The sequence below is a fragment of the Ceratotherium simum genome, chromosome 5, assembly GCF_057802395.1.
Source record: "Ceratotherium simum simum isolate JZ-2026a chromosome 5, ASM5780239v1, whole genome shotgun sequence".
Lineage (NCBI taxonomy): Eukaryota > Metazoa > Chordata > Mammalia > Perissodactyla > Rhinocerotidae > Ceratotherium > Ceratotherium simum.
This window is the reverse complement of record NC_141904.1, coordinates 89632358-89657272: the sequence shown is the minus strand read 5'-3', so window position 1 is coordinate 89657272 and position 24915 is coordinate 89632358. Positions and strand designations below refer to the sequence as shown.

Below are 24915 nucleotides of genomic sequence, written 5' to 3'. Positions count from 1 at the left end.
ACATTTAGATTTATGATCCATTCCCCATTAATTTTGTATATGATGTGAGGTAAAGTTTGATGTTGATTTTTTTTTTTTGGCATATGACTGTCCAGTTGTTCCAACAACATTTGTTGAAAAGATTATCCTCTCCCCAATTAATTGACTTGATACCTTTCTCAAACATCAATTGACCACAGGAAGATAGCAGAGAAGGAAGCACCAAGAATCTGTCTTCTCACCTAGACAACAGTTGCACCAGCTGACTCTGTCTGATGTAACTGTTTTGGAACTCTGGAGTCTGTAGAAGGCTTGCAACTTCCAGGTGGGCTTGGACAGTAAATGGTGGCTAATTTTGATCAATTTCAGCTCTGTACACAGTAGCAGCTATCTATCCTGCACACCCAACCCCGAAGCAGACAGCTGTTCACTTGTTCCTGGAGCAGCTTGCAGGAGCCAGAGTGGGCAAAAAGGACCCTGTCCATCAAATATTAGGGACTATGCTTTGATTATTGATTGCTGTGTCTGAACACAGAGATGCAGACAGTGAGGCAGAGGCCATTTTCATTGCATGTCCCCCCCTTGTTGTAAGCGTTTCCCACCCTGGCCGAAGTGACTTGCAGGTGATTTAAAAGTCTGGTGCCTTCCCCTCCCCCCTTCATTTTTCTTTTTCCTCTTTTGGGAGCCAGATTGAAGAGTATGATATTCAAAAGCAGCCACATACAGGGGGAAAATTAGAAAGTTCCCACCATGTAATGGGGAAAGGCACAGGCTCAGGAAAGACCTGAGACAATCTTCAGTTTACACCTCAGGCTGATCTTTGGCACAGAAACAGCCTACAACAACAACAAAAACCCAAAAGCACAAATAACAAAAGCAAAAATCAACATGTAGGACTATGTCAAACGTAAAAGCTTCTGCACAGCAAAGGAAATAATCAACAAAATGAAATGGCACCCTAAGGAATGGGAGAAAATATTTGCAAACCATATGTCGGAGAAGGGTCTAATAGCCAAAGTATATAAAGAACTCATACAACTCAATAGCAAGAAAACAATCCAATTAAAAAATGGGCAGAGGAACAAAATAGAAATTTTTCCAAAGAAGACATACAGATGGCCAACAGGTGCATGAAAAGGAGCTCAACATCACTAATCATCATGAAAATGCAAATCAAAACCACAGTGAGATATCCCCTCATACCTGTTAGAATGGCTGTCATCAAGAAGACAACGTATAAAACGTGTTGGCAAAGATGTGGAGAAAAGGGAACACTTGTGCATTGTTGATGGGAATGTCAATTGGTTCAGCCACTATGGGAAACAGTATGGAGGTTCCTCAGAAGATTAAAAATAGAACTACCATATGATCTAGCAGTTCTACTTCTGGGCATATACCCAAAGGAAATGAAAACACTAATTCGAAGAGATATATGGACTCCCATATTTATTTCAGCATTATTCACAATAGCCGAGATATGGAAACAACCTAAGTGTCTGTTAGTGGATGAACAGATAAAGAAAATGTGATTATTTACACACACACACACACACACACACACATATACAATGGAATATTATTCAGCCATGAGAAAGAAAGAAATCCTGCCGTTTGCAACAACATGGATGGACCTTGAGGACATTATGCTGAGTGATAAGTTAGACAGAGAAAGACAAATACTATGATATCACTTATATGTAGAATCTAAAAAAGCTTAACTCATAAAAACAGTAGAATGGTAATTACCAAGGGCTTGGGGATAGAGAATTGAAGATGTGGCATTTAAGGATACAAACTTGGAACTAGTAGATAAATAAGTCCTGGAGATCTGATGCACAGTATAGTGATTATAAACAACAATACTGTATTATAAACATCAAATGTGCTAAGAGAATACCATCTTAATTGTTCTTACCACAAAAAAGAAATGATAATTATGTGATGTGATACAGGTGTTAGCTAAGGCTACAATGGCAGTCATATCACAATATATAAATATCAAATCGACACGTACACCTTAAACTTACACGATGTTACGTGTCAAATATGTTTCAATTAAACAAAACCCAAGAAATAGCAAACCCTGGCAAGAGGGAAAATCTGATTTCCATAGTTACCATATTATTAGATTCAAATGTCCAGTTTTCAACAAAACAATCTCAAGGTATACAAAGAAGCAGGAACGTATGACCTGTTCTAGCGGGGAAAAAATTCATCAAAAACTGTTCCTGTCAAAAACCTGATGGAGGATCTGCTAGACAAAGACTTTAAAACCGCTGTCTTAAAGATGCTCAGAGAACCAACAGAAGACGTGAAGAAAGTATGAACAAAATGGAAATATCAATAGAGAGAAAGCCTAAAAAGAAACCAAAAAGAAATTCTGGGTCTGAAAATTACAATAATTGAAATGAAATTTACTAGATGGATTCAAAAGCAGATTTGAAAAGGCAGAAGAAAGAATCAGCAAACTTGAAGATAGGAAAATGGAAATTGTCAAGTCTGAGGATCAGAAAGAAAAAAGATTGAAGAAAAGTGAACCTAAGGGACCTGTGGAACACCATTAAGCAGACCAACATATGCGTTGTGGAAGTCCCAGAAGGAGAAGAGAGAAAGGAGTAGAGAATATGTGAAGAAATAATGTCTGAAAACTTCCCAAATTTCATGAAAGACATGAATATAAACATCCAAGAAGCTTAGTCAACTCCAAATAGGATGAATCATAGAGACCTACACCAAGACATTATAATCAAACTGTCAAAAGACAATTTTGAAAGCAGCAAGAGAGAAGCAACTCATCACATATAAGGGATCCTCAATAAGATTATCAGTGCATTTCTCATCAGAATCTTTGGAGGCCAGAAGGCAGTGGGCCAATGTATTCAAAGTGCTCAAAGAAAAAATTTGTCATCAAGAATCCTATATCTGGCAAAACTGTCCTTTAAAAGTAAGGGAGAAATTAAGACATTCCCAGTTAAAAGCTGAGGGAATTTGTTACCACTAGACCTGCTCTGCAAGAAATGCTAAAAAGAGTCCTGCAGAGTGAAATGCAAAGACACTAGACAGTAACTTGAATCTGTATGAAGAAATAAAGATTTCAGTAAAAAAATACAAGGGCATTATAAAAGCTAGTATTATTGTAACAATGGTTTGTAACTCCACTTTTTGTGTTGTACATGATTTAAGAGACTAATATGTTAAAAAACCATTATTAGTCTAAAAGCTAGTATCTGTGTAACTTTGTAACTCTGCAGTTTGTTTTCCATATATAAGCATAACTTGGAGATATTTATGAGTTGGGTCCCAGACCCCTGCAATAAAGTGAATATTGCAATAAAACAAGTTACATAAATTTTTTGGTTTCCCAGGGCATATAAAAGTTATGTTTACACTATACTGTAGTCTATTTAGTGTGCAATAGCATTATGTTTAAAAATGTACATACTTTAATTAAAAAATGCTTTATTGCTAAAAAATGCTAACCATCATCTGAGTGAGTTGTAATCTTTTTGCTGGTGGAGGATCTCATAAAAACACAATATCTGCAAAGTGCAACAAAGTGAAGCACGAGGAAATGAGGTATGCCTGTAATTTAAGGGACTAGTGCATTTTAAACAATCATTAGTTTGTTTTTGGACACAGTCTACAAAGATGTAATTTTGTGACATCAGGAAAAGAAAGGGAGGGGATGGAGCTGTTAAAGGAGCAGAATTTAAAGTCTGTAGGGTCTGTAGGGACGTCCCCATTGCTGATTTCTGGAAAGTATTCCATGTTCAGAGAACATACTTGTACAGTTTAGATTCTCTTAAATTTATTGAGATTTGTTTTATGGCTTAGAATATGGTCTGTCTTTGTAAATGTTCACCCATGTGCGCTTGAAAACAATGAATATTCTCCTGTTTCGTTGAGTGTTCCATAAATGTCAATTAGGACAAATTGGTTGATAGTGTTGTTCAAATCTTCTGTATTCTTGCAAATTTTTTGTCTACTTTTTCTATCCGTTATTGAGAGAGGGATGTTGAAATTTCCAACAATAATTGTATATCTATTTTTCCTTTCCATTTCCATCAGTTTTTTCTTCGTGTGTTTTGAAGCTGTTACTAGGTGCATAAATGTGCAGGATGGTTAAGTCCTGGTGTTGAGTTGACCCCTTTATCACTATGAATGACCTTCTTTATCCCCGGTAATAGTCTTTGCTCAGAAATCTGCTTTGCCAGATACTCAGTTGCTCGTCCCACTGTCTCTGGATTAGTGTCAGCATGGTAGATCTTTTCATCCTCTTGACCGATTTGTGCTTTTATATTCAAATGGGGTTTCTCTTCCACTTAACAGGAATTGTGAAAATACGCAGTTACCCTGAAGCAGACACTACAGTAAGAATCGTTGTAGGCCAGTTCCGCTAACGGGTGCTAAAGTTAATGTGCGCAAGTTTGAAGAGAAACAGTTTCTTTATATAATCTCAAAGTAGTTCCTCCATGGTGTTTGTTAATTACAAAGGGAAAAACAGTCACTTTACGTGGAGAGTCTTGGCAGACACCACCTTAAAGAAGTGATCAAGGTTAGCAGTCCAGTAATAAGCCTTAGTGACATGATGTACCCACTGATACGGTACACTGAGAAGGGCACATCACCCCTGTGGGGTTCTTGCCCAACACACATAACCTCAGTCTCTTCATGAGAAAACATCAGGCAAATCCAAACTGAGAGACATTCTACAGAGTACCCAGTGCTTTAGAAGTGTCAGGGTCAGGAGAGACAAGGAAAAACTTTTTTTTTTTTTGTGAGGAAGATTATCCCTGAGCTAACATCCGATGCCAATCCTCCTCTTTCTGCTGAGGGAGGTTGGCCCTGAGCTAACATCTGTGCCTGTCTTCCTCTACTTTTTACTGGATGCTGCCACAGCATGGCTTGACAAGCGATGCGTCAGTGCGCACCAAGGATGCGAACCCACAAACCCTGGGCCACCAAAGCGGAGCGCGTACACTTATCCGCTACACCACTGGGCTGGCCCCAGACAAGGAAAGAGTGAAGAACTATCACAGATTGGAGAACACTAAGGAGACCTGACAACTAAATACAGTGGGATCCTGGATTGGATCCTGGAACAGGAAAAGGACATTATAGACAAACTGGTGAAATTCAAACTAATTCTGTAATTTAGTTAGTAATATTGTATGGATGTCAGTTTCCTCATTTTGGTAATTTTACCATGGTTCTATAAGGTTCTGTTAGGAGGAGCTGGGTGAAGAGCATACTGTCTTTGCAACTTTTTTTTTTGTGTGTGAGGAAGATCAACCCTGAGCTAACATCTGTGCCAATCTTCCTCTTTTTACTGAAGAAGACTGGCCCTGAGCTAACATCCGTGCCGATCTTCCTCCACTTTATGTGGGATGCCGCCACAGCATGGTCTGACAAGCAGTGCGTCGGTGCAGGCTCGGGATCTGAATCCGGGCCGCCAGCAGCGGAGCGCGAACACTTAACCGCTATACCACGCGGCCGGCCCCCTTAATGTCATTTTTAAAATGAGAAAAAATGATTTTATGTTTACCCATCTAGTTACTATTTCTGGTGATCTTCACTCAAGTAGGATGAGATTTCCTTTTGGTACGATCATTCTTCTGTGGGAAGGGCTGCTTTTCACATTTCTTGCAGTGCAGCTTTGCAGGGATGAATATTTTCAGCTTTTATAGCCTGGAAAAGTCTGATTCGTCAGACAAGGTTTCTGTGTTCACAACATTTTTTGTTCAGCCCTTTATGGTCCACCCTCTTAGGACTTAACATTGTTTCTTTTCTTTTTTTTTTTAAATTTTTTGTTTATTGCAGTAACATTGGTTTATAACATTGTATAAATTTCAGGTGTACATTAACATTGTTTCTGAGGAGATGCTTGCTGCCATTTTATCTTTGTTCCTTTTTGCAGAGTTTCTTTTGTCTCTGGCTGCTTTTAAGTGGTTTTCGAGAAATTGATTATAATGTGTATTGGTGTAGTTTTCTTCACTTTTCTTTTGCTTGGGGTTCTTTGAACTTCTTGGATCTGTGTAAATTTTTGGCCATTATTTCTTTAATTATTTGTTGTCACCAGCCATATGGCATTCCCCAACCCTCCTCCCCTGCCCTCCTCTGGGGACTCCAATCATATATATTAGGCTGCTTGAAGTTGTCCTACAGCTCCTCGAGGCTCTGTTTTTTGTTGTTTGTCTATTCTTTTTTATTGTGTGTAGTTTTTATTGTTATGTGTTTATGCACACGAATCCTCTCTTCTACAGTATTCAGTCTACTGTTAATCTCACCTAGTGTTTTTCATCTCAGGCATTCTGTCTTTCATGTCTGGAAGTTTGATTCATGTCTCTCTGTGTCTTCCATTTCTCTCCTTAACATGCTCAAATTTTCCTCCTTCTTGAGCATTTGGAGTATAGTTATAACAACTCTTTTAACGTCTCTGTCTGCTATCATCTGTATTATTTTGGGGTCATGTTCAGTTGATTGATTTTCTTCTCATCATCGATCATATTTTTCTGCTTCTTCACATGCTGGGTAGTTTTCTATTGGATACCAGACAATGTGGATGTTACATTATTGGTGCTGGATATTTGTGTGTGTGTTTAATATATGTCGTTCTCCAGCTTTGGTCTAGAGCAGTTAAGTTACTTGGGAACAGTTTGATCCTTTCAAGGCTTGGTTTTAAGTTTGGTTAGGCAGGAGCAGAGTAGCCTATAGGGCAGTGTTTCTCAACCTTTTTTTCATTATTGCCCTCGCCCCCCCTCAAACCCTTTTTAGACATCTTTTTTCCCTATTCCCCACTCCCCATGAAATTTTTTTTTTTTTTAAAGATTTTATTTATTTATTTTTTCCCCCCAAAGCCCCAGTCGATAGTTGTATGTCATAGCTGCACATCCTTCTAGTTGCTGTATGTGGGACTCGGCCTCAGGATGGACGGAGAAGTGGTGCCTCGGTGCGCGCCCGGGATCCGAACCCGGGCCACCAGCATCGGAGCGCGCGCACTTAACCACCAAGCCACGGGGCCGGCCCTCCCCATGAAATTTTAATGCCACATTTATACTATATATCTGTTTGTGTATTGTAGCCCCCAGAACCAGTTTTTACCCCCTTGGGGGTGGTATTGCTCCTGTTGAGAATGCAGGGTCTAGGGCTAATTCTTTTCTATTAGTGACACGTTATTCTTCTGACTACTGTGCCCAGTGCCCTATATTTTTAGTATTTTAAGGCAGGGAGATAAATCTGTCTTGCTGGATTGCCCCATCTTGGCTAGAAGCAGAAGTCACCCCAGATCCTTACATTTTCTTAAAAGTTAAGTATACCCTACCACGTAACCCAATCATTCCATTCCAAAGTATTGACCCAAGAGAAATGAAAACATAGCTACACAAAAACTTGAATATGAATGTTTATAGAAGCTTTATTTCTAAGGGTCTATAACTGGGAACCACCCAGTTATCCATTGAGAGGTGAATGGATAAACGATTTTACACCCATACAGTAGAATATTGAACAATAAAAAGTAATGAAGTATTTATACATGCAGCAATGTGGGTGAATCTCAAAATCATTATATTGAGTGAAAGAAGCCAGACCAAAAAAATACGTGCTATGTGATTCCATTTATATAAAATGCAAAAATGGAAACTGATCTATAGATAAAAGGGAAATTGGTAGTTGCCTAGGGATGGAGGTGGAGGGGAGGACTGATCACAGAGGAATACAGGGAAACTTTTGGTGGAAAAGGAAATGTTTTTGGTTGATTGTGGTGAGGGTTTCATGGGCAAATAGATGTCAGAACTCAACAAATTATATACTTTAAATATGTGCAGTTTATTGTATGTTAATTATATATGTCAGTAAAGTTGTAAAAGTAAGTAAAAAATGAAGAGTTTGGGCGCCATTTAAGGAATTCATATTTCTCATTAGTGACCTGTGTGTATCAAAATGTATAAGTTTAGGTTATGGTGATTTTTAAAATTTATAGTAGTGATGAAGTTTCATTTGTTTGAATTTTAAAAAACACTCTAACTTGAGTCATGCAAAAGTGTGCAATTAAAGACCTAATGCTAGTGATTGTTCAGTTTTACTCTAATGCATATGAGCACTGGTGTTAAACAGACCAAAGTGTTCTCAGAGCCACGATAGTGGACGAAGGGGAAAGACCTGTGGTTTCTGGACACTAGGTTGGTCTCAGCATGGATGTTGCCTGGAGGTTGGCTAGCTAGCCTAACATTTTTAGGACAGCTCTGGGAGTTGCATACTTAACTGTCTAATTTTCTAGAAGGTACTGGTAATAAAAAAAAAAATCAAGGGGCCAGCCCCGTGGCGTAGTGGTTAAGTGCACACGCTCCACTACTGGCAGCCCAGGTTCAGATCTCGGGCGCGCCCCAATGCACCACTTGTCAGGCCATGCTGTGGCTGCATCCCATATAAAGTGGGGGAAGATGGGCACAGATGTTAGCCCAGGGCCAGTCTTCCTCAGCAAAAAAAGAGGAGGATTGGCAGATGTTAGCTCAGGGCCTATCTTCCTCACGCACACACAAAAAAATCAAGTTTAGTAAATGCCTACAGAAAAGTTTACATCTTACAAATGTATAATTTGCTGCACTTTTAGGCAGTGAATACACCCGTGTGAATAGTACCCAGAGCAAGAAACAGAACATCACCTGATAGTGGTAATTTTTTTGTGTGTGTGTGAGGAAGATAAGCCCTGAGCTAACATCCATGCCAAGCCTCCTCTTTTTGCTGAGGAAGACCGGCTCTAAGCTAACATCTATTGTCAATCCTCCTCCTTTTCTCCCCCCGCCCCAAAGCCCCAGTAGATAGTTGTATGTCATAGTTGCACATCCTTCTAGTTGCTCTATGTGGGATGTGGCCTCGGCATGGCCGGAGAAGTGGTGCGTCGGTGCACGCCCGGGATCCGAACCCGGGCCGCCAGTAGCAGAGGGCGTGCACTTAACCGCTAAGCCATGGAGCCGGCCTGATAGTGGTAATTGTTTAAAATACAACTCTTGCCAGGCTAATTAGGTAAAATTGAGCACATGCTGAATGAGCATGACTAGACAATTTCCAGTTTTGAGGTTTCTGACACTGGAATTGTATCCTATACAACAACTGTTTACTTTTATTTGTATAAATGTAGCTTACGTTTTGTTTAATCAAGATATTTCCTCTTGACAGTGGACTCTCGAAAAATCGACCAGGAGGGAAAAATTCCACGTGACACTTTAGAGAAGTTGAAGAGCCTGGGGCTTTTTGGAATGCAAGTCCCAGAAGAATATGGTAAGTAAGGGAAATCACCACCCCACTGATTGGCTCTTAAGAAAGTCTTCCATGTTTGTCCAAAAACGGGTTCTGTTCGGGAAGGGTTGTCTTTGAAGGTGTTTAAGATCGACCTGTAAAACTACTGGAATTAATGAAAACGCCCATTGTGTGCTAAAGGCAGGGTGGCTGGCTGGTGAGTGTGTGTGAACTGGCTAAGGGGCTTTTAGGCAGGAAGAGCTATTGAGTTCTGCGCTCTTTGTCTGAAGTGGATAAGGACCCTGCGAGACGGCTGTGCTCTCTGGGTCCCTGTGGGCAGTGGAGGAGGGAGTGTATAACCTCAAAGCTGAATTGGCTGATTGCAGCATCATCTCCACTGGGAAGCCATCTCCACTGGGAAGCGCTTTGGTCTTCTGGCAGAGGAATTTCCCCCAGAGCCAAGAGCTTTGTGCTGGAGGGATAACCGTGTGGGGAGAGCTCAGGCGGTGGAGACCACCAGGCCTGGCTGCTCATCCCGGCGCAGAGGAATAAGGCACGTGGCTCTAGGGCACGAGGCACATCGAGACGGGAGACTCGACCAGTGGGAACCTTGGAGCAAGGCCCTTTGTCCTTTGTCCGCATAATTCTTGGAGCGTTGTTAGTATATTGCTTGGAGCGTTGTTAGTATATTTCTTGGAGCGTTGTTAGTATATTGCTTGGAGCGTTGTTAGTATATTGCTTGGAGCGTTGTTAGTATATTTTTAGCCCCAAGTGAAAGACCTTGCCTCTCTCCCCAGAATCCCAGTGTAACTCTGCCTTATTAGACTTAGCTGATCACTGCAGCTTGTCTGTCTTTTGCCTAATCTAGAGGTGGTCATCTCAGTTCTGTGGGATTAAGGGGACAAGCAGGAAGTGTGTGGGGGGGTGAGGAACAGAAATTGTTTCATGAGGACAGGACATAGTCACGTGCGTGCGTGCACGTGCACATCCACCAGTTATTTGTACTCTCAGGTCCTTTTGACATAAAAGTGTGGCTCTAGGCTCTGCAGCCTTCACTCTGCACCACCGCTCTCTGAGCCCTCTCCCTGAGCCTTTGCTGAGGCTATTTCCAGCTTTGATCAGCTCCAAGTCAGGGGTTCGGGGGAGAGCTGTAGGTGGTGATTTAAGGGCTAGGCGTATTTCGTGGCTGTGAGCTGGTCATTTGGAGGTTTAATATTTTGGGCATTTTCCCAACCAGGTCATGAGTTAGGTTTTACAGAGACAGTCCCAGAAGCCAGGAGCTTTTCCTGATGTTCTGTCTCCCTGCCTGGTTTATCTCCAGAAACTGAAGTTAGGCCACCTACCCGCAGCCAAGGGTGGGGGCCCCTCGATGTCTGTAGAAAAAGTTCCCTCTCGTATGTAGTCCGGAGCTGGTCCAGTCTGAGACAAAATGTGAAAATTTAGGACAAACTAGTGTGACGCCTGATTTCCTTGATTCTGAGGCGTATTTTAATCAGGTTAAATCTTAGTTTACATATATGTTTATTGCCGTGTTTTAAGCTGTTAAAGGATCTATCTTACTTGTCGACCTATGAAATACCTCCCACCACATTTCCGAGTTTTTAAGAGGATTAGCCTCTCTCTGCAGAATCCCTGCAATAATCAGTGCTGCCGCCCCTCGTGCTGGAGCGTGGCGGCACAAACCTCTGCAGGGGAGCTACGCCTCCTGCGCTCTTCTTCACAACACACTGCAGCCTCCCAGTGAGGTAGGGGAGACCCAGCTCCTCCCACACATCCGAGACTTGTTGGTGTTGGCAAGCGACAGGAGAGTTGTCTGCCACGACATGAGGGCCACCTGGAGTATTAGAGTAGAAGGAAGGTGGGGCTGGAGCCGGACGGAGAGTGGTGATTGGTCTGTCGTCAGCTGAGAAACATAAGTGCTTGGAGGAAACAGAAATAGCAGAGGAAACGGGCTCAGAATAGCCAGGTTAGTAGTAATATATATTCCCCCTTCAGGATCATTTTGAAATTACTTCTGGATTGACGAAAAGTACTTAATTTTCCCCCCAAACAATTTCTGTGTAAAATTGGGGTATGTCTGTTTGAATCTGTGTGTGTTTTATGCCAGCACGCATGGGTTGTGTGTGTGGGGGCTGTGACATTACACAGCTCTCCACCCTTATTCCTGTTTCACGTCCTGCTCTCTGGTATGAAAATCAGATGATAATGGTTTGGGCCGTTTCATTTTCTGTCTTTTCTTCTTACCCTTCCTTGAGAAATTAAGGCAACAGCAGCCTTATGTTCATGCCCAAAAAGTTGTAGGGAAATTTTCCCAGTCTGAAGCAGTCTACAGACTGGAAACTGCTATCCTGGAAAGCAGCAGCCTTTCCACCAGCTGAGCCTGGATTCCTCCCCAGCACCCTGCGGGCTGCCCAGCCTGCCCCTCAACGCCCCCAGCAGTCTCCAGCCACCTCTCACCTGTCCCCTGTGATTGCCGTCCTGCCATGATTTTAGTGATATTTTCTTGGGGGGAGAACATCAGAATTTTTTTAACAAACAAAACTGACTCGCTGCGTGTGTGAAACGATTAAGAGTAAAAGTGTTTTGATTGAAACAGAGGTGGGTGGTGGTGACTGCAGAGCCCTGGCCTTCCCTTGGCACCATCACTGAGCGCAGGGCACCATACAGGCCAGGCAGGGCCACTGCACACCCCTGCAGGGACGCCCTTCCATTGGTGTGAACGGCGCCCTCTGCTGGTGGGCTGTGTGGTGGCTCCAGGGCCAGCGCCCAGACCCCTGAGTTGAGGGCCCAGCTCTGCCACTTGTCGGCCACATGCCCTTAGGCCTCAGTTTGTCATTTGTAAGATGCACATAAGGCCACCCAACCACCCCTGGAAGTTGAAGATGAAATGCAAAATACTCAAGTTCAGTGGAGGTTTTGCTTTTTTTAATCTTTTTGTCTTTTTGTTCCTAGAATAGTGATTCCTGACTGGGGAGATTTTGCCCTCCAGGGGACATTTGGCAATATTTAGAGACATTTTTGCTTGTCAGAACTGTGGGGGAGGGGGAACTACTGGCATTTAGTGGGTAGCGGCCAAGGATGCTGCTAAACATCCTACAGTGCCCAGGATGGTGCCCCATCACAAAGTATGATCCATCCCAAAACGTGAATAGTGCCAAGGCAGAGAAACCCTGTCCTAGAGTCCACTAGATACTGGGAACGGGACACAGGACAGCTGTTACGTTTATACAGATCTATATCTGTGTCAGGACATCTTCAGGACATATTAAATGACAATGTATGTATAGGTTTATATTTTTTATTAAAGATTATATTTTTATATCAGAAATGTATATCTATTATATGTTTATATGCCTATAAAAAGTCTGAAAGGATGTACACAAAAATGCTCTTTCTGAGTGATCAGTTTATGGGTAATTTTTGTTTTCTTTGTGCCTTTCAGTATTGTGATTTTTTTTTTTAATGGTGATGTGGTGTTACTTTATCATCAGAAAAAATCCATAAAGACACTTGCCTTTCCTGGGAGGAATTTGGGGCTGGACGGTAAGTCAAGCTGGTCTGTTTCTTCTCTAGGTGGCCTGGGCCTCTCCAACACCATGTATGCGCGGCTAGGGGAAATCATCAGCCTGGATGCGTCGATCGCCGTGACCCTGGCAGGACACCAGGCTATCGGCCTCAAGGTCAAATGTCTGGGGTTTCTGTGTGATGCTGTCTGAAGGTCTTCTGGAGTCACGCAGTGGCATGGAGGCGGGAGGCTTGCTCACTTTACCAAGAAGTGAACGGGCTTGCTGTCTCAGGGTCTTGGAGGGGCCCGGCCTGCTCGCGCAGCCTTGCCCTGCAGTGCCTCACTCCCACACGTCCTCTCTCCAGCCGTGCATACGCACTCAGTCCCCACACACCACCCTTTGATCACACTGTCGCTTCCCTGGGAATCCTCCTCCTCTCCACGTCACCTTTGACCCATCCTGCGAGACCAGGTCAGATGCCCCGCCCCCACGGAGCCTGCCTTCACTTGATCTCTTGCACTGCTCACTCAGGGCCCGAGCATGTCCTGCCTGCTGTTTGTGCCCATGCCTTCCTCACCTCACTGGGCCCGGAGCACTTTGGGACAGGTCCAGGGTCACACAGCTCTTGGTGGCCATTCTGTTACTTGGTTGTTTTTGCTCAGCGTAGAAGTCAAGGAGCTGACTGGGCAGCATGCTCGGCCCCCCTGCCCTGGGCGCACGCGTGCTCAGGGCAGGCATTGAGCACAGAGGGGCCCTCCCCACCGGCACTGACGGGGAGGGTGGGACAGCCTGGCGTTGACTGCGCACCTGCTCTACGTCACACGTGCTCCGGCACTCCTGCATCTGCAAGTTTTATCGTCCAAACCACCCCTCCAGTGGGTAGCATTATCCCGTGTGGAGGTGACGAGATGGTGACACAGAGAAGGGATGTCCCTTGCCCCTGGCCACCCATCCAGGAAATGGAGCTGTGATGAAAATGTCTGAGTCTGACCCCAAAGCTCTGCTCATCCTCTGGGCTCGGGCCACCCTGGAGGGTGCACTTGAGGTCGCTCCCTGGCAGCCTGGCTCCCCATTCTCCCCAGCAGCTCCCCATGTGTTACCTGAGGCTGTCGGCTCTGAGCTCAGGGCGTTTCCTCTGGCATGAAGTAGGTGTTTCTTCAGAAGGAGCCGTGTTCAGCACATTTCACACGGTCTCTTCTCCCCGCAGCTGAAATCAGCCTGTGTGTGTTTTGTGTAGGGCATCATCTTGGCCGGCAGTGAGGAGCAGAAGGCCAAATACCTGCCCAAACTGGCATCTGGGGAGCACATCGCCGCCTTCTGCCTGACGGAGCCAGCCAGGTCTGCCCCTCAGCGAGAGGTGTCACGTAACCGCAGCGGGCGACCTTCCAGGGTGCACTTGGGACAAGGGCTGTGGTTTTGTTGAATAGGTGGTGACTTACTTCTTCCCTCCCTGAAATCTTCCCGAGTCAACTCAGCAATTTTTCTTGCCAGGTCTCTTATCTTTATTTCTCTGCCCCAGTGAGACTCACAAATGAGATAACACACCTGACGGCACCATTAAATAATTTTTTCATAGTCTGCAGGACACCTTACGTATGATAATGCATTCAGGCTTCAAAGCAGCTTTCAGAGTATGTAGGGTGGCTGGTATTGTGCTCATTTTACAGATTAGGAACTGAGGTTCAGTGACATTGTGTGATCACCCTGAAGTCACACAGCTGGGACATAATAACAAGGCTGGTGCAGGACTCAGGGCTTGTGATGGCAAGTCTGTTTCTTGGACCAAACTCCATCCAGCTTCCCCACACTTGGGAACCTGGGATCTCCTGAACTCCTCCTCGCAGGAGCTCAGGTGGGCCTGTTTTGAGCATACATTGCCATGTTTGAACCTAAGCCCAAGTTGTTTTCACTGCCGCTTTTACCAGCTGTGATAAAGCGGGTGTCGGGGAACCCAGCCCGCCACCTGTTTTTGTAAATAAAGCTGTTCTGGAGCATGCCTGTTTGTTCACAGACCGTCTGTGGTCGCCTTCCTGCCCCGCGGCAGAGTTGAGGAGCTGGGACAGATATCTCAAGGCTGCAGAGCTGAATGTATTGATATCATCTGGCCCTTTATTTTAAAATTTGCCGACAGTTAAATTACCACAAGCGGCCATTGTGGGGCCCTCTAAACCATTCTTCTTTATTCCCAGCATTCCTCTCCTCAACCGCATCTCTGTGTCCCCGCAGCGGGAGTGATGCTGCCTCCATCCGGACCCGGGCCACGTTAAGTGAAGATAAAAGGCACTACGTGCTCAATGGCTCCAAGGTACGGCGCCACAGCCTCCAGGGCCTCGTCGCGTCTCCATCATGACCCACCCGTCACACACTGACCACTGTCCACGCACCAGGGACCCTAAAGGGCGTACACGGCATCTCTGACCACCCATTGGGGGGATGCTGCTCTCCTTTTTTGGAGGAAGAAACTGGCTCAGAGAGGTTAAGTGACTTGCCAACATCCTGTGTCTTCTCGGTGGCAGAGCCAGGATTGGAGCCCAGGCCTTCTGGCTCCAGAGTCAACATGCTTCCATAGTACCAGCTACCTCCCGAGCTGCTCTGTGTGTTTGTTTTTAAATTTTTTTCTTATGCAAGTTTTGAAACACATATAAAAGTTTAGTGTTATGAGCTTCCACGTACCCGTCGCCCAGCTGCAGCAGGTGTTAGCTCACAGCCAGTCCTGTTCCTTCGTCAGCATCGCCACTGCTGGATTGCATCCTCACGATCTCAGCATGTGTCTCTACAGGATAGGACTGTTGGAAAACAAGGTCGCAATACCATCATTACATTTAAGCAACGGATAGTTATTTCTTACTATCTAGTTCTCATTCAAATTTCCGATTGTCTCATACCTTTTTATTTTTCAAACAGTTTCCGTGAATCAAGATCCAAATAAGTTCTGTACGTTGCAGTTTGTTGAGATGTCTCTTTATTTCTCCCTTTCCGTCCCTCTCCTCTTTCTCCCCCCTTCTTGCTCCTTTCTGCCTGCTTCCTACCCGTCGCCCCTTTCTTGAGGAAACCCAGTTGTTTGGCACTAGACCTGAGCTGTCTTAGTTCCATTGGCTGCTCTTCTACACGCGCGCGCACACACAGACACACACCTGTGTCTCTTGGACAGTCCTTGCTCTGGGGTGACTGGGTTGAGCCCCTGTCTTCTGTTCATGCAGGCTTGGCTTCCCCAGAGCCAAGGGCTTTACATTTTGTCCTGAAGTTTGACAGGGAGCTGGTCCGTCTTGTGGCAGAGATGTTGCTGAGAGGTGGCCCATGATAGTCTGGTCTTCTTCAAAGCCCCTTTGCTTCCTTTCCTCAGGTCTGGATCACCAATGGAGGGCTGGCCAGTATTTTTACTGTGTTTGCAAAGACCAGCGTTGTTGATTCCGACAACTCAGTAAAAGACAAAATTACAGCGTTCATTGTAGAGAGAGACTTCGGTGGAGTCACTAACGGGCAACCTGAAGACAAGTTAGGCATCCGTGGCTCCAACAGTAAGTAGCACACGTGTGTATAAGAGAGAAAGAGGGAGGGAGGGAGACCCTTCAGCCCCATACAAATATCAAGATCAAATGAGATTTAAATAGTTTTGGTTCCACTGAAGCGTTTTAGCAGAATCAGATTAAGAATGCCACAATGACGTATCGGGCTTTGGTGATTCAAGGTAAAATACCTGCAGCGTCACGGAGCTCTCGGCCTTGTGAGGAGGGCGGTAGTGGGCAGCAGGAAGGACGGTGGGCCGTCCTAGGTGAATGCTCCGTTACAGGAAAGCCCGTCCTTCCTGCTTAGAGCCTCCTCCTTCCCCTGCTCTCCCCCTACCCGCCCCGCCCGCCTGTGGCCCCCAGGTCAGCCCTCGGTTCAGTCAGGCTGGTGTCCTGTCAGTGGCTCTCCACCCCCCCAGTGCTGCCGTGGAGTCCTCACCAGACTCCCCCTCAGGTCTCCTAGTTCAGATCATAGAGTGTCCATGCTGCAGGGGACTGCCTGCCGCCCTTGGCTCCAGGGGACCCACTTCTGTTTACCACCTCGGCTTCGGGGACCCTGTGTTCATCTGCTCGACATCTGCTCCGCCTCGGGGGTCAGAGGGTCCCGAGCTCTAACCTGGCTCTGCCACTTAGAAGCTGTGTGACCTTGAACAAGCTAGTTTACTCTCTGTGCTTCAGTTCCCTCACCTGCAGGGAAGGGGTGATAACAGAACGCACCTGCGCAGGTGACACGAGAAGGGAGTGTTATGACGTGTAGTGAACGTGAAGGCACAGCAATGCTCGCTGCTGCTGTTACTGCTGTTTACATCACAACTAGTGCTGCCTATTGAACACCTACTCAGAATGTTCCAGCAGAGGAAGGAGTGTGCTCTAAGGCCCTGATATGATAAAGAGCTTGCCGTCCTGGTGGAGAAAGGTGGCCAGGGTGACGGAGGTCGGGGGAGGGAGCATGGCTGTCGCCACGCACCGTTCTGCGGGGCACTGTCCACACTGAGGTCTGGGCTGTGGTGCCCACTGGGACTGTGCAGTGGCCCTGTGAGAGGGGGTCGAGTAGCACAAGATGAGGTCAGAGAGGGAGGCGGGGTCCTGCCCATACCAGCAGCCTGTGAAGGAACAAGAGCTGTTAGCAGAAGGGCCTGGTCTCACAGCCATACATAGGACCCAGAGAGTTCACTGCATGTCACAAGCAGGCTGTTTGAACGCGGTGGTGATCGCCAAGTGAAAGGTCAGCAGACCCTGGGTCCCCACACGGGGCTTGGCTACTGCTTGGCTGCTCGAGCCATGACCTCTCTGTTCCGGGCCTCCCTTTGCTCCAGTGTACGTTGCTGGGAGCCGCCACGTTTATAGAACATAACGTGCAAAAACTCACTGTTACAGAAAACACGCTGCAGAAGCCCCTGTTCCTCCCCACCTCTGCCCTCACCCCCGCCACGCTTATTCTGACTGCTGCTCCTTCACGCTGACCTCGGCTTCCTCCAGCCCGCCGAGCGCTCTCTCACTTTCAGCTCTGCTTGTCACCCCTCCCTGCCGTGACCCTGTCTGAGAAACCTCCCCAGGACTCGGCATTCATTCTCTCACAGGCCACGGGTGCTGGGGCAGCCTGCTTCAGGCTGGGGCTTGGGTTCAGGTCTGCCCAGGTGTGCTTGTTACTGCGCTGGGCCATGTTCTCCTCACAGCAGATGGCCAGAGCCCGAGGGGCCGGGCCAGGCCGTATCAGCACAGGCGAGGCCTCTCGGCTCATGTTGGGCTGGCTACGCGGCCCTGGCCACAGCAAGTCCCACGGTCAAACCCAGTGGGCAGGGAGGCAGTCTGCTCCTCCCGCAGAGCCAGGGCAGCGCTGTGGCTGCATTAAGGTCGAGTTCAGTGGGACCGATATTTCCATCTGGCACAGGGGCCTTAGAAAATGCCGTGCCGTCTGGCTTTGTGGTTCCGTCCCTGGCTCCTTCTCATCCTTCAGACATCACGTTAGAGAAATCTGATGTAAACCCTTAGTAAAAATATTATCTGCCCTCCTCCAACCTCCATTCCTGTCACCAGGCCATATTCATTTCTTCCATAGCACTCACCACAATCTCCTGTCATCTTGTTTATAGTTTATCTCCCTGACCAGAGCACGGGCTCCACGTGGACGGAACCTTGTCTTTCCACGCTGTCCTGTCAGTAGATGTAGGATGGAGGAGTGAATGAGTGGATTGCATCTCGTGCCTGCTGGTCAAGCGCAGAGTGGTTTACGTTTGTCAGGTGACGCCTTCACTTGTGTGTTTCAGCTTGTGAAGTCCGTTTTGACAACACCAGGGTGCCTGTGGGAAACGTCCTTGGAGAAGTCGGAGGCGGGTTTAAGGTGAGTTGGCAGCAGCAGCCCTGTGAGTGCCGTGCAGTTTCGCGGTGCAGTTTGCTGGCCCCCAGCTTTCTGTCCCATCCCCCCTTGCAGCAGACTAGGCTCTGCTCGCAGGTAACCGTGCGTGGTTCTCCAGTGGGAGATCAGCACGGTGGAGAGTGGCAACGCTGGCTCCCCGAGGAGGGGTGTGCGTTAGAACTAGGTCTCTTCTTTCATTTGCGAGGCTTCATCTGCCTTGAGTAGCACTAGGATTCCTCTCTTCAGCAAGTGCAGGCCAGTGGGCACGAGAGAAACTCAGGTCCTCTGAATGCACGGCCCTGGGTCCTGAGTCCCTGCCCTAATTTTTTTTTTCTTGGAGTGAGATTTAATATTATTTTTCTTGTTGACAGATAATTCACATAATATAAAATTCACCACTTCCAAATGTACACCTCAGTGGTTTTTAGTATATTCACTATGTTTTGCATCCATCATCATGGTTTAATTCCGGAACATTTCCATCACCCCAGAAAGAAATGCCGTACTTTCTCGTTTCCTCTTCCCCCCCGTCCCTTGGCAGTCGCTATTTTACTTCTGTTTCTGTGGATTTGCCTATTTTGAACATTTCCCATGAATGGAATCCAGGTGTGGTCTTTTGTGTTTGGCTTCTTTCAATGTAGCGTAATGTTTTTAAGGGTCATCCAGGTTGTAGCAGGTGTCACTCCTTTTTTGTGGTTGAGTAATATTCCATTGTATGGTAGACTGCATTTTGTTTATCTTTTCATCAGCTGATGGACATTTGGGTTGTTTCCACTTTTTGGCCATTATCAGTAATGCTCCTGTGAACATTCGTGTACAAGTTTTTGTGTGAAAAATATGTTTTCAGTTTTTTGGGTGTAGACCTAGAAGTGGAATTGCTGGGTCATCTGGTGACCATATGTTTAATTTTATGAGGAACTGCCAGACTGTTTTCCACAGCAGCTGTACCATTTTACATTCCCACCAGCAATATATGAAGGTTCCAATTTCTCCACATCCTCACCAACACTTGTTATTGTCTGTTTTTAAAATTATAGCCATCCTAGTGGGTGTGAAGTGGTATCTCATTGTGATTTCCAATACTTGCATTTCCCTAATGACTAATCATGTTGAGCATCTATTCCTGTGTTTGTTGGCCATTGGTATATCTTCTTTGGAGAAATGCCTTTTTAAATCCTGTGCCCATTTTTAAACTAGGCTATTTGTCTTTTTATTGTTGGCCTGCCCTAATTTACTGGGTGACCTGGGTAAGTATCTTCACCCTGGGGAGCCCCCTCCCTTGCTGTGAAGTAGAGATCAAAGCAATGCCTCCCTCCTCCTGGGTATCATGAGAATCAGATAAACAGCATCAGCCAGAGCTCCTGTCACGAGGCTGCTCAGTGACTGTGGAACAAAGGCTTGTCGAGGTGGAAGTACAAACAAGGGAACAGTCTGTGTGGTGACAGGCTTGTTTATGATTCGTGTAACCCAGATGTTACATACAAATTAGAGAATACAGACGGACAGAGAGAAAAATGAAATCACCTGAAGCCTGTCCCCGAGAGAGCAGCCATTCATGTTCACATTTTGGATGCTTATCTTTCTAGATCTTCTTAAAGAGTATATATCGCTTAAATGTTTGGTGTGTACGTGTAATATAGCCTGCATGTCTTCACTTATCAATAAATCCTAACAATCTCGTCATGCTAGTGAGCGTATGTTACTAATGTTTAATGTTGTATCGCATTTCTTTGTGTGGTGATGCCACAATGAATGTTACCAGGCCCAGGACCGTGCACTTAACACTGTTCTCACCTCTACCCTGCTCAGAACCACACTGTGTGGCATATATCTTTGTACATATCTTTGCAGACTTGTCTAGTTATTTCCTGAGTTTCAACACCACACATAAAATTACTGGGTCAGAGGATTCTTGACCCGTGTTGCCTAGATGCCTACTGGGGAGTCAGACCAGTGTCTTCTCCTCCAGCAGTGTGTGAGAATGCTCCTCTCCCAGTCCATCCCAACACTGTGTTAAAACATTTGTTTCCATTGTGTTAGGTGAAAAATGACTTTTCTTTTTTTTTGGTGAGGAAGATTAGCCCTGAGCCAACATCTGTTGCCAATCCTCCTCTTTTTGCTGAGGAAGACTGGCCCTGGGCTAATATCCGTGCCCATCTTCCTCTAGTTTATATGGGACGCCGCCACAGCATGGCTCAATAAACGGTACGTATGTCCACGCCCAGGATCTGAACCCGTGAACCCCGGGCTGCTGAAGCGCAGCACGCAAACTTAACCGCTACGCCACCAGGCTAGCCCCCAAAATGACTTTTAATATGCAAAAGAGAATTGATTTCTAAAGCCCTTTTTTTGTTAATAGTGGGATTGCTTGCCAGTTAACCCAAATACTAAGATGTGTGATACACTTGGGTGATTCCGGAGATCATAGAGTGGTCCCAGGCCGCGTGAAAATTGAGTGGCTGATGTGAGACAAAAGTAAGAGCTTCTTCCCCTGGGAAGGCAGAAGGTTTTATCAACAGACCTCTGAAGGTGGGGAGGCAGTTCACTGACAGGCTGTTGAAGGAATGGATTGTATCTTGATCTGGGAAAACTGCGATCTAGAGTGTGGTTGTGGAAATCATAGAAGGAAACTTTTCTGCGGTAGAGGCAGTGATAAAGCATGGAGCTGAGGAGGCGGGAGGAGAGGATTCTGAGGTAAGCAGCAAGATGAATATTTGAGCTCACGAGCCCCTCTTGAGACCAGGCTAAACCTAGTAGGTCTTTGATCACCTGGGGAATGAGACCTAGTGTCAAATCCTTTTTGCTTTCTATTTTTTTTAATGGAGTTAAGAATAAACTGTGAAGGGGCTGTGAAGGGGATTTTGTTCACAGAACCGTGAGCTGGCGTTTGAAAGCTCGTTTGGAAAGAGGGAGTAAAGGTGGGAGGACGCAGTTCTTCTTCATAGCCTGGCAGGTCGAGAGGCCAGTGTCCTCCCATGTCCTAAGATACAGGAAGTCTGAAGCTAGAGGTCAGAGGCCCCGGAAGGAGGCAGGGCAGGGTCTGAATGTCACTCTGTGGTGTGACTTAGCCAGGCCCCCTCCCCCATCAAGTGCTGGGGGCTGGCCCGACACCCAGGGTGCCTGCGGCCTCGTCCACCACATTTCCCAGCTGCCGTGGCTGAGCGGTTAGAATCAACACTTGCCTTTCCCAGTAGTGGCCTCAGTTTCCAATCTCTCCAATCCCACAGGATCTGTTTTGAGAGATTCTCCTATTCAGGTTAACAGGTAATCGTGAGTTCAAATCCAGTTGTATGTTTTATGAGTCCAAGCCTCACATAAGCAAGCACTCAGTAAAAAGCAGTAATATATTTGAAGTTGAGCTTTTCAGGAAAACTGTGGGGTTCACAGGCTCCCTTCTGCCCTCAGACCCCAGCCCTCCTTTGAGGCCTCCTAGCTGGTAGCACGGGCTTGAGCAGAGGCTTGGCAGGTCACACTGGCCTTTAGGAGGCTCATGGTGGCGGCCTTTCCTCTCTCGATGGCCTGGTAGACCCCCTCAGGGGCTCCTTGGGAGCCTTGGCTGCCCAACATCCGCTCTGCCCACACCAGAAGACACACACACGCAACCCTTCCTGCTGGACTTGTGTGCCCCTCTTTGGTCCACCAGCACACCGCCGACTGCCTGCTGCCTCGTCAGCTGTCTGTCTCTGTGCCCTTTCGGGTGTGTAAGGAGAGGCCTCCATGGATCTGGATAGTCTAGTGAGGAAGCAGTGTGTGCCTGTCCCTCGTCACCAGCTGCTCTCTGTCTGCATTCTATAGGAAGGTAGGACTGGAAAAGAGGAGAGAAGCCGACACAGCTCCCTAGCAGATATCATTATTGTAGGAATTTGGTGGGGGAGGAGCATGTCATGTCAGTGTAAGGGGCTGGTTCAGTGGAGAGAGCACAGGCCTAGATGTCAGGCAGATGCTTGCTGTGTGACCTTGGGAGAGTCACCTCACCCCTCCGAACCCCAGGTTCTTCATCTGTAAAATGAGGATCCTGCTGCTGAAGCATTGTTGGGAAAGTCTGAGTAGCCGCAGCTTGTACCCAGTAAGTCTTGAGTTTCTACTCCCTTCCCCTAAAGACTAAGGGAATTGACCTGTTCTTTTGGAATAAGATTATCATGGCCTTTTGGGGGTGTGACTCCAAGGATGTTCATGAGAGTCGTTGTGGTGACTGAGTCACCTTGTTTAGAAGCACTGGGACTGTGCTCTCTCCCGGCCCAATGAGGATTAGCAGGATGATTCTCTCCGCCCAGATGCTGGCACAGAATTCTCTAGAAACTTGCTGTTTATTTTCAAGAAACCTGGTAAAAATAAATAAGCACTGTTGTGGACTGTCACCTCTGGTCTTCCGGGGCCCTGGGACCTTTCCCAGCACAGCAGGGGGAAGCAGGACGCTTGGGGGTGGGTCTCAGTGAGCCTCCTCCACTCCCTGCAGGTGGCCATGAACATCCTCAACAGCGGGCGGTTCAGCATGGGCAGTGCCGTGGCCGGGATGCTCAAGAAATTGATCGGTAGGTAAGTCGGGGACAGGAGCCCTTCGTGGCACAGCCTTGCCCTGCTGCCCCCTCTCCAGCCCGGAGGCTCTGCCATGTCCCCAGGGCAGGGCTGGTGCTGAGCCAGGCCACCTGGACAAAGGGTCCAGCTGAAGTGCAGGATCTGGGCTTCCGTTTAGACCAAAGAATGTACTCAGTCTGCCCCCAAAGGTTAGTCTTCACGTTTCAACATTCTTCTGTTTCACCTACTCAGAGGGTCAGGGGAGAGAGGGAGTGGACGTTCTGTCAGAGGTCGAGGCGGGTTGCTGCTCTGACCACTCAGCTTCCTAGGGAACATCCAGGTGAGAGCCAGACACCGATGAACATTAGCGTGAACTCTCACAGGGTCCCCATTCTGCAGGTGACTCTGCACAGGGTGTGGGTCGGGAGTGGGATCAGGTTTGGAACCCAGCTCCCTCGGCCTCTGGATCTTCCCCATGTTTTCTCTGTTAGGATACCTGAGAGAACCCTGGACTGTCCTTGGCAGTGAACCTAAAACAGCCCTATAGGGTTTTTGTTGGGCACGAAATGTCATTACCCTCCTAGCTTTGTGGAGGTGACTGCAGGGGAATGCAGGGGACCCTGGCTGCCGGTGGTGGGGGTTGCCCAGGGCTGGCATACCCCTGAGTGCTTAGAAGTTCCTCAGAGTTCAGGGCAAGGTGGGATGGGGGTGCTTTGTGTTAGGCTGTCACCTTCATTTTATAGATGAGGGGACTGAGGCTCAGAGAGGGTGAGTGATTCGCCCAAGGCGATGCCCCTGGGCTAAAAGCTGGCCCTTTCAGACTCCAAGCTCAGGGCTCGTCTCACTTTGCTATGCTGCTCCCAAGGCCCTGAAGCCCTCTGGGCCTCTGCTTCCCCATTTGGAAAACTCTACAGGAGCTTCATGAGGGCCCTCATAGCCAGCCTATCCCCAAATGACGTAGAACCTCTGATGAGATCCCGAGGCCCAGAAATGTGTGAATGTGGGTTTCTGTCTACCTTCTGAGCCATCACGGGGACCCGTTTGCACTTGGATCATGCCTGTGAAAGTGCCTGGAGAGCACTGACTGCAGGCGGAGGAAGGTGGGTGGGGGCGCTGCTGACCCAGGGAGGCCACTGTGTTCACTCAGGTGCCTTTAGAGGTGCACCTGTTCACAGCTATACACCTTGAAGCCACAGGCCTGAGTTGTCAAAACAGGCCGCCCTCCTGCTTTGGTGCTGAACAGCTGTGCCAGGTGTGAGCCTGCTCCCACTTGCGTCGAGGGCGCTTCTGTGGGCCCGCTCTGTGCTGGGCGCCTTTCCCTCGCGTCTCACGTGGTCTTCCCAGCCACTCTGTGAGGTCGGTAGTGCTTCCAGGGAGGGGGAGCTGCTTGGCCCAGGCTGCTAGCTGGTGAGAAAAAGTGCCCGATTCAGACCTGGGTCTGACTCCAGAGTCCGCTACTGCTCACGTCCACTGCCGCGGGCACCACCAGGAGTGGACGGTCCCTCCTCCAACCCAGCTGTGCTAGAAAGGGCACTCTGTATTTCAGGGTGTTGGGCCCAGTGGACCCGTTTCTCATGGTTCCTGCCCGAGTGTTTGAAGGGGAATGATGACAGCCTTAGGAAAGCGCCTTAGGACAGCCAGAAAACTTCTTCTTACTAACTCCGCTCTTCTTCAGAAATGACCGCTGAATATGCCTGCACGAGGAAACAGTTCAACAGGAACCTCAGTGAATTTGGATTAATTCAGGTACTAAGGCTAGGAGGGCTACGCCTGATGATTTCACATGGGCATTAAAAGTGTGCGTGCTGTGTCTGTC

General features: G+C 47.1%; 1 protein-coding gene across 2 annotated transcripts in view; it reads left to right on the top strand.

Moving 5' to 3' along the window:
* ACAD9 (acyl-CoA dehydrogenase family member 9) overlaps nt 1-24915 on the top strand; it is a 40592-nt gene that overhangs the window by 7569 nt on the left and 8108 nt on the right. For both annotated transcript variants that reach the window (XM_087431592.1, XM_087431593.1), the window contains exons 3-10: nt 9157-9258; nt 12790-12896; nt 13960-14060; nt 14949-15027; nt 16066-16240; nt 18496-18569; nt 23041-23116; nt 24775-24845. In XM_087431592.1, the coding sequence (XP_087287718.1) occupies nt 9157-9258; nt 12790-12896; nt 13960-14060; nt 14949-15027; nt 16066-16240; nt 18496-18569; nt 23041-23116; nt 24775-24845 (785 nt within the window). The remainder of the gene's footprint in view (nt 1-9156; nt 9259-12789; nt 12897-13959; nt 14061-14948; nt 15028-16065; nt 16241-18495; nt 18570-23040; nt 23117-24774; nt 24846-24915) is intronic.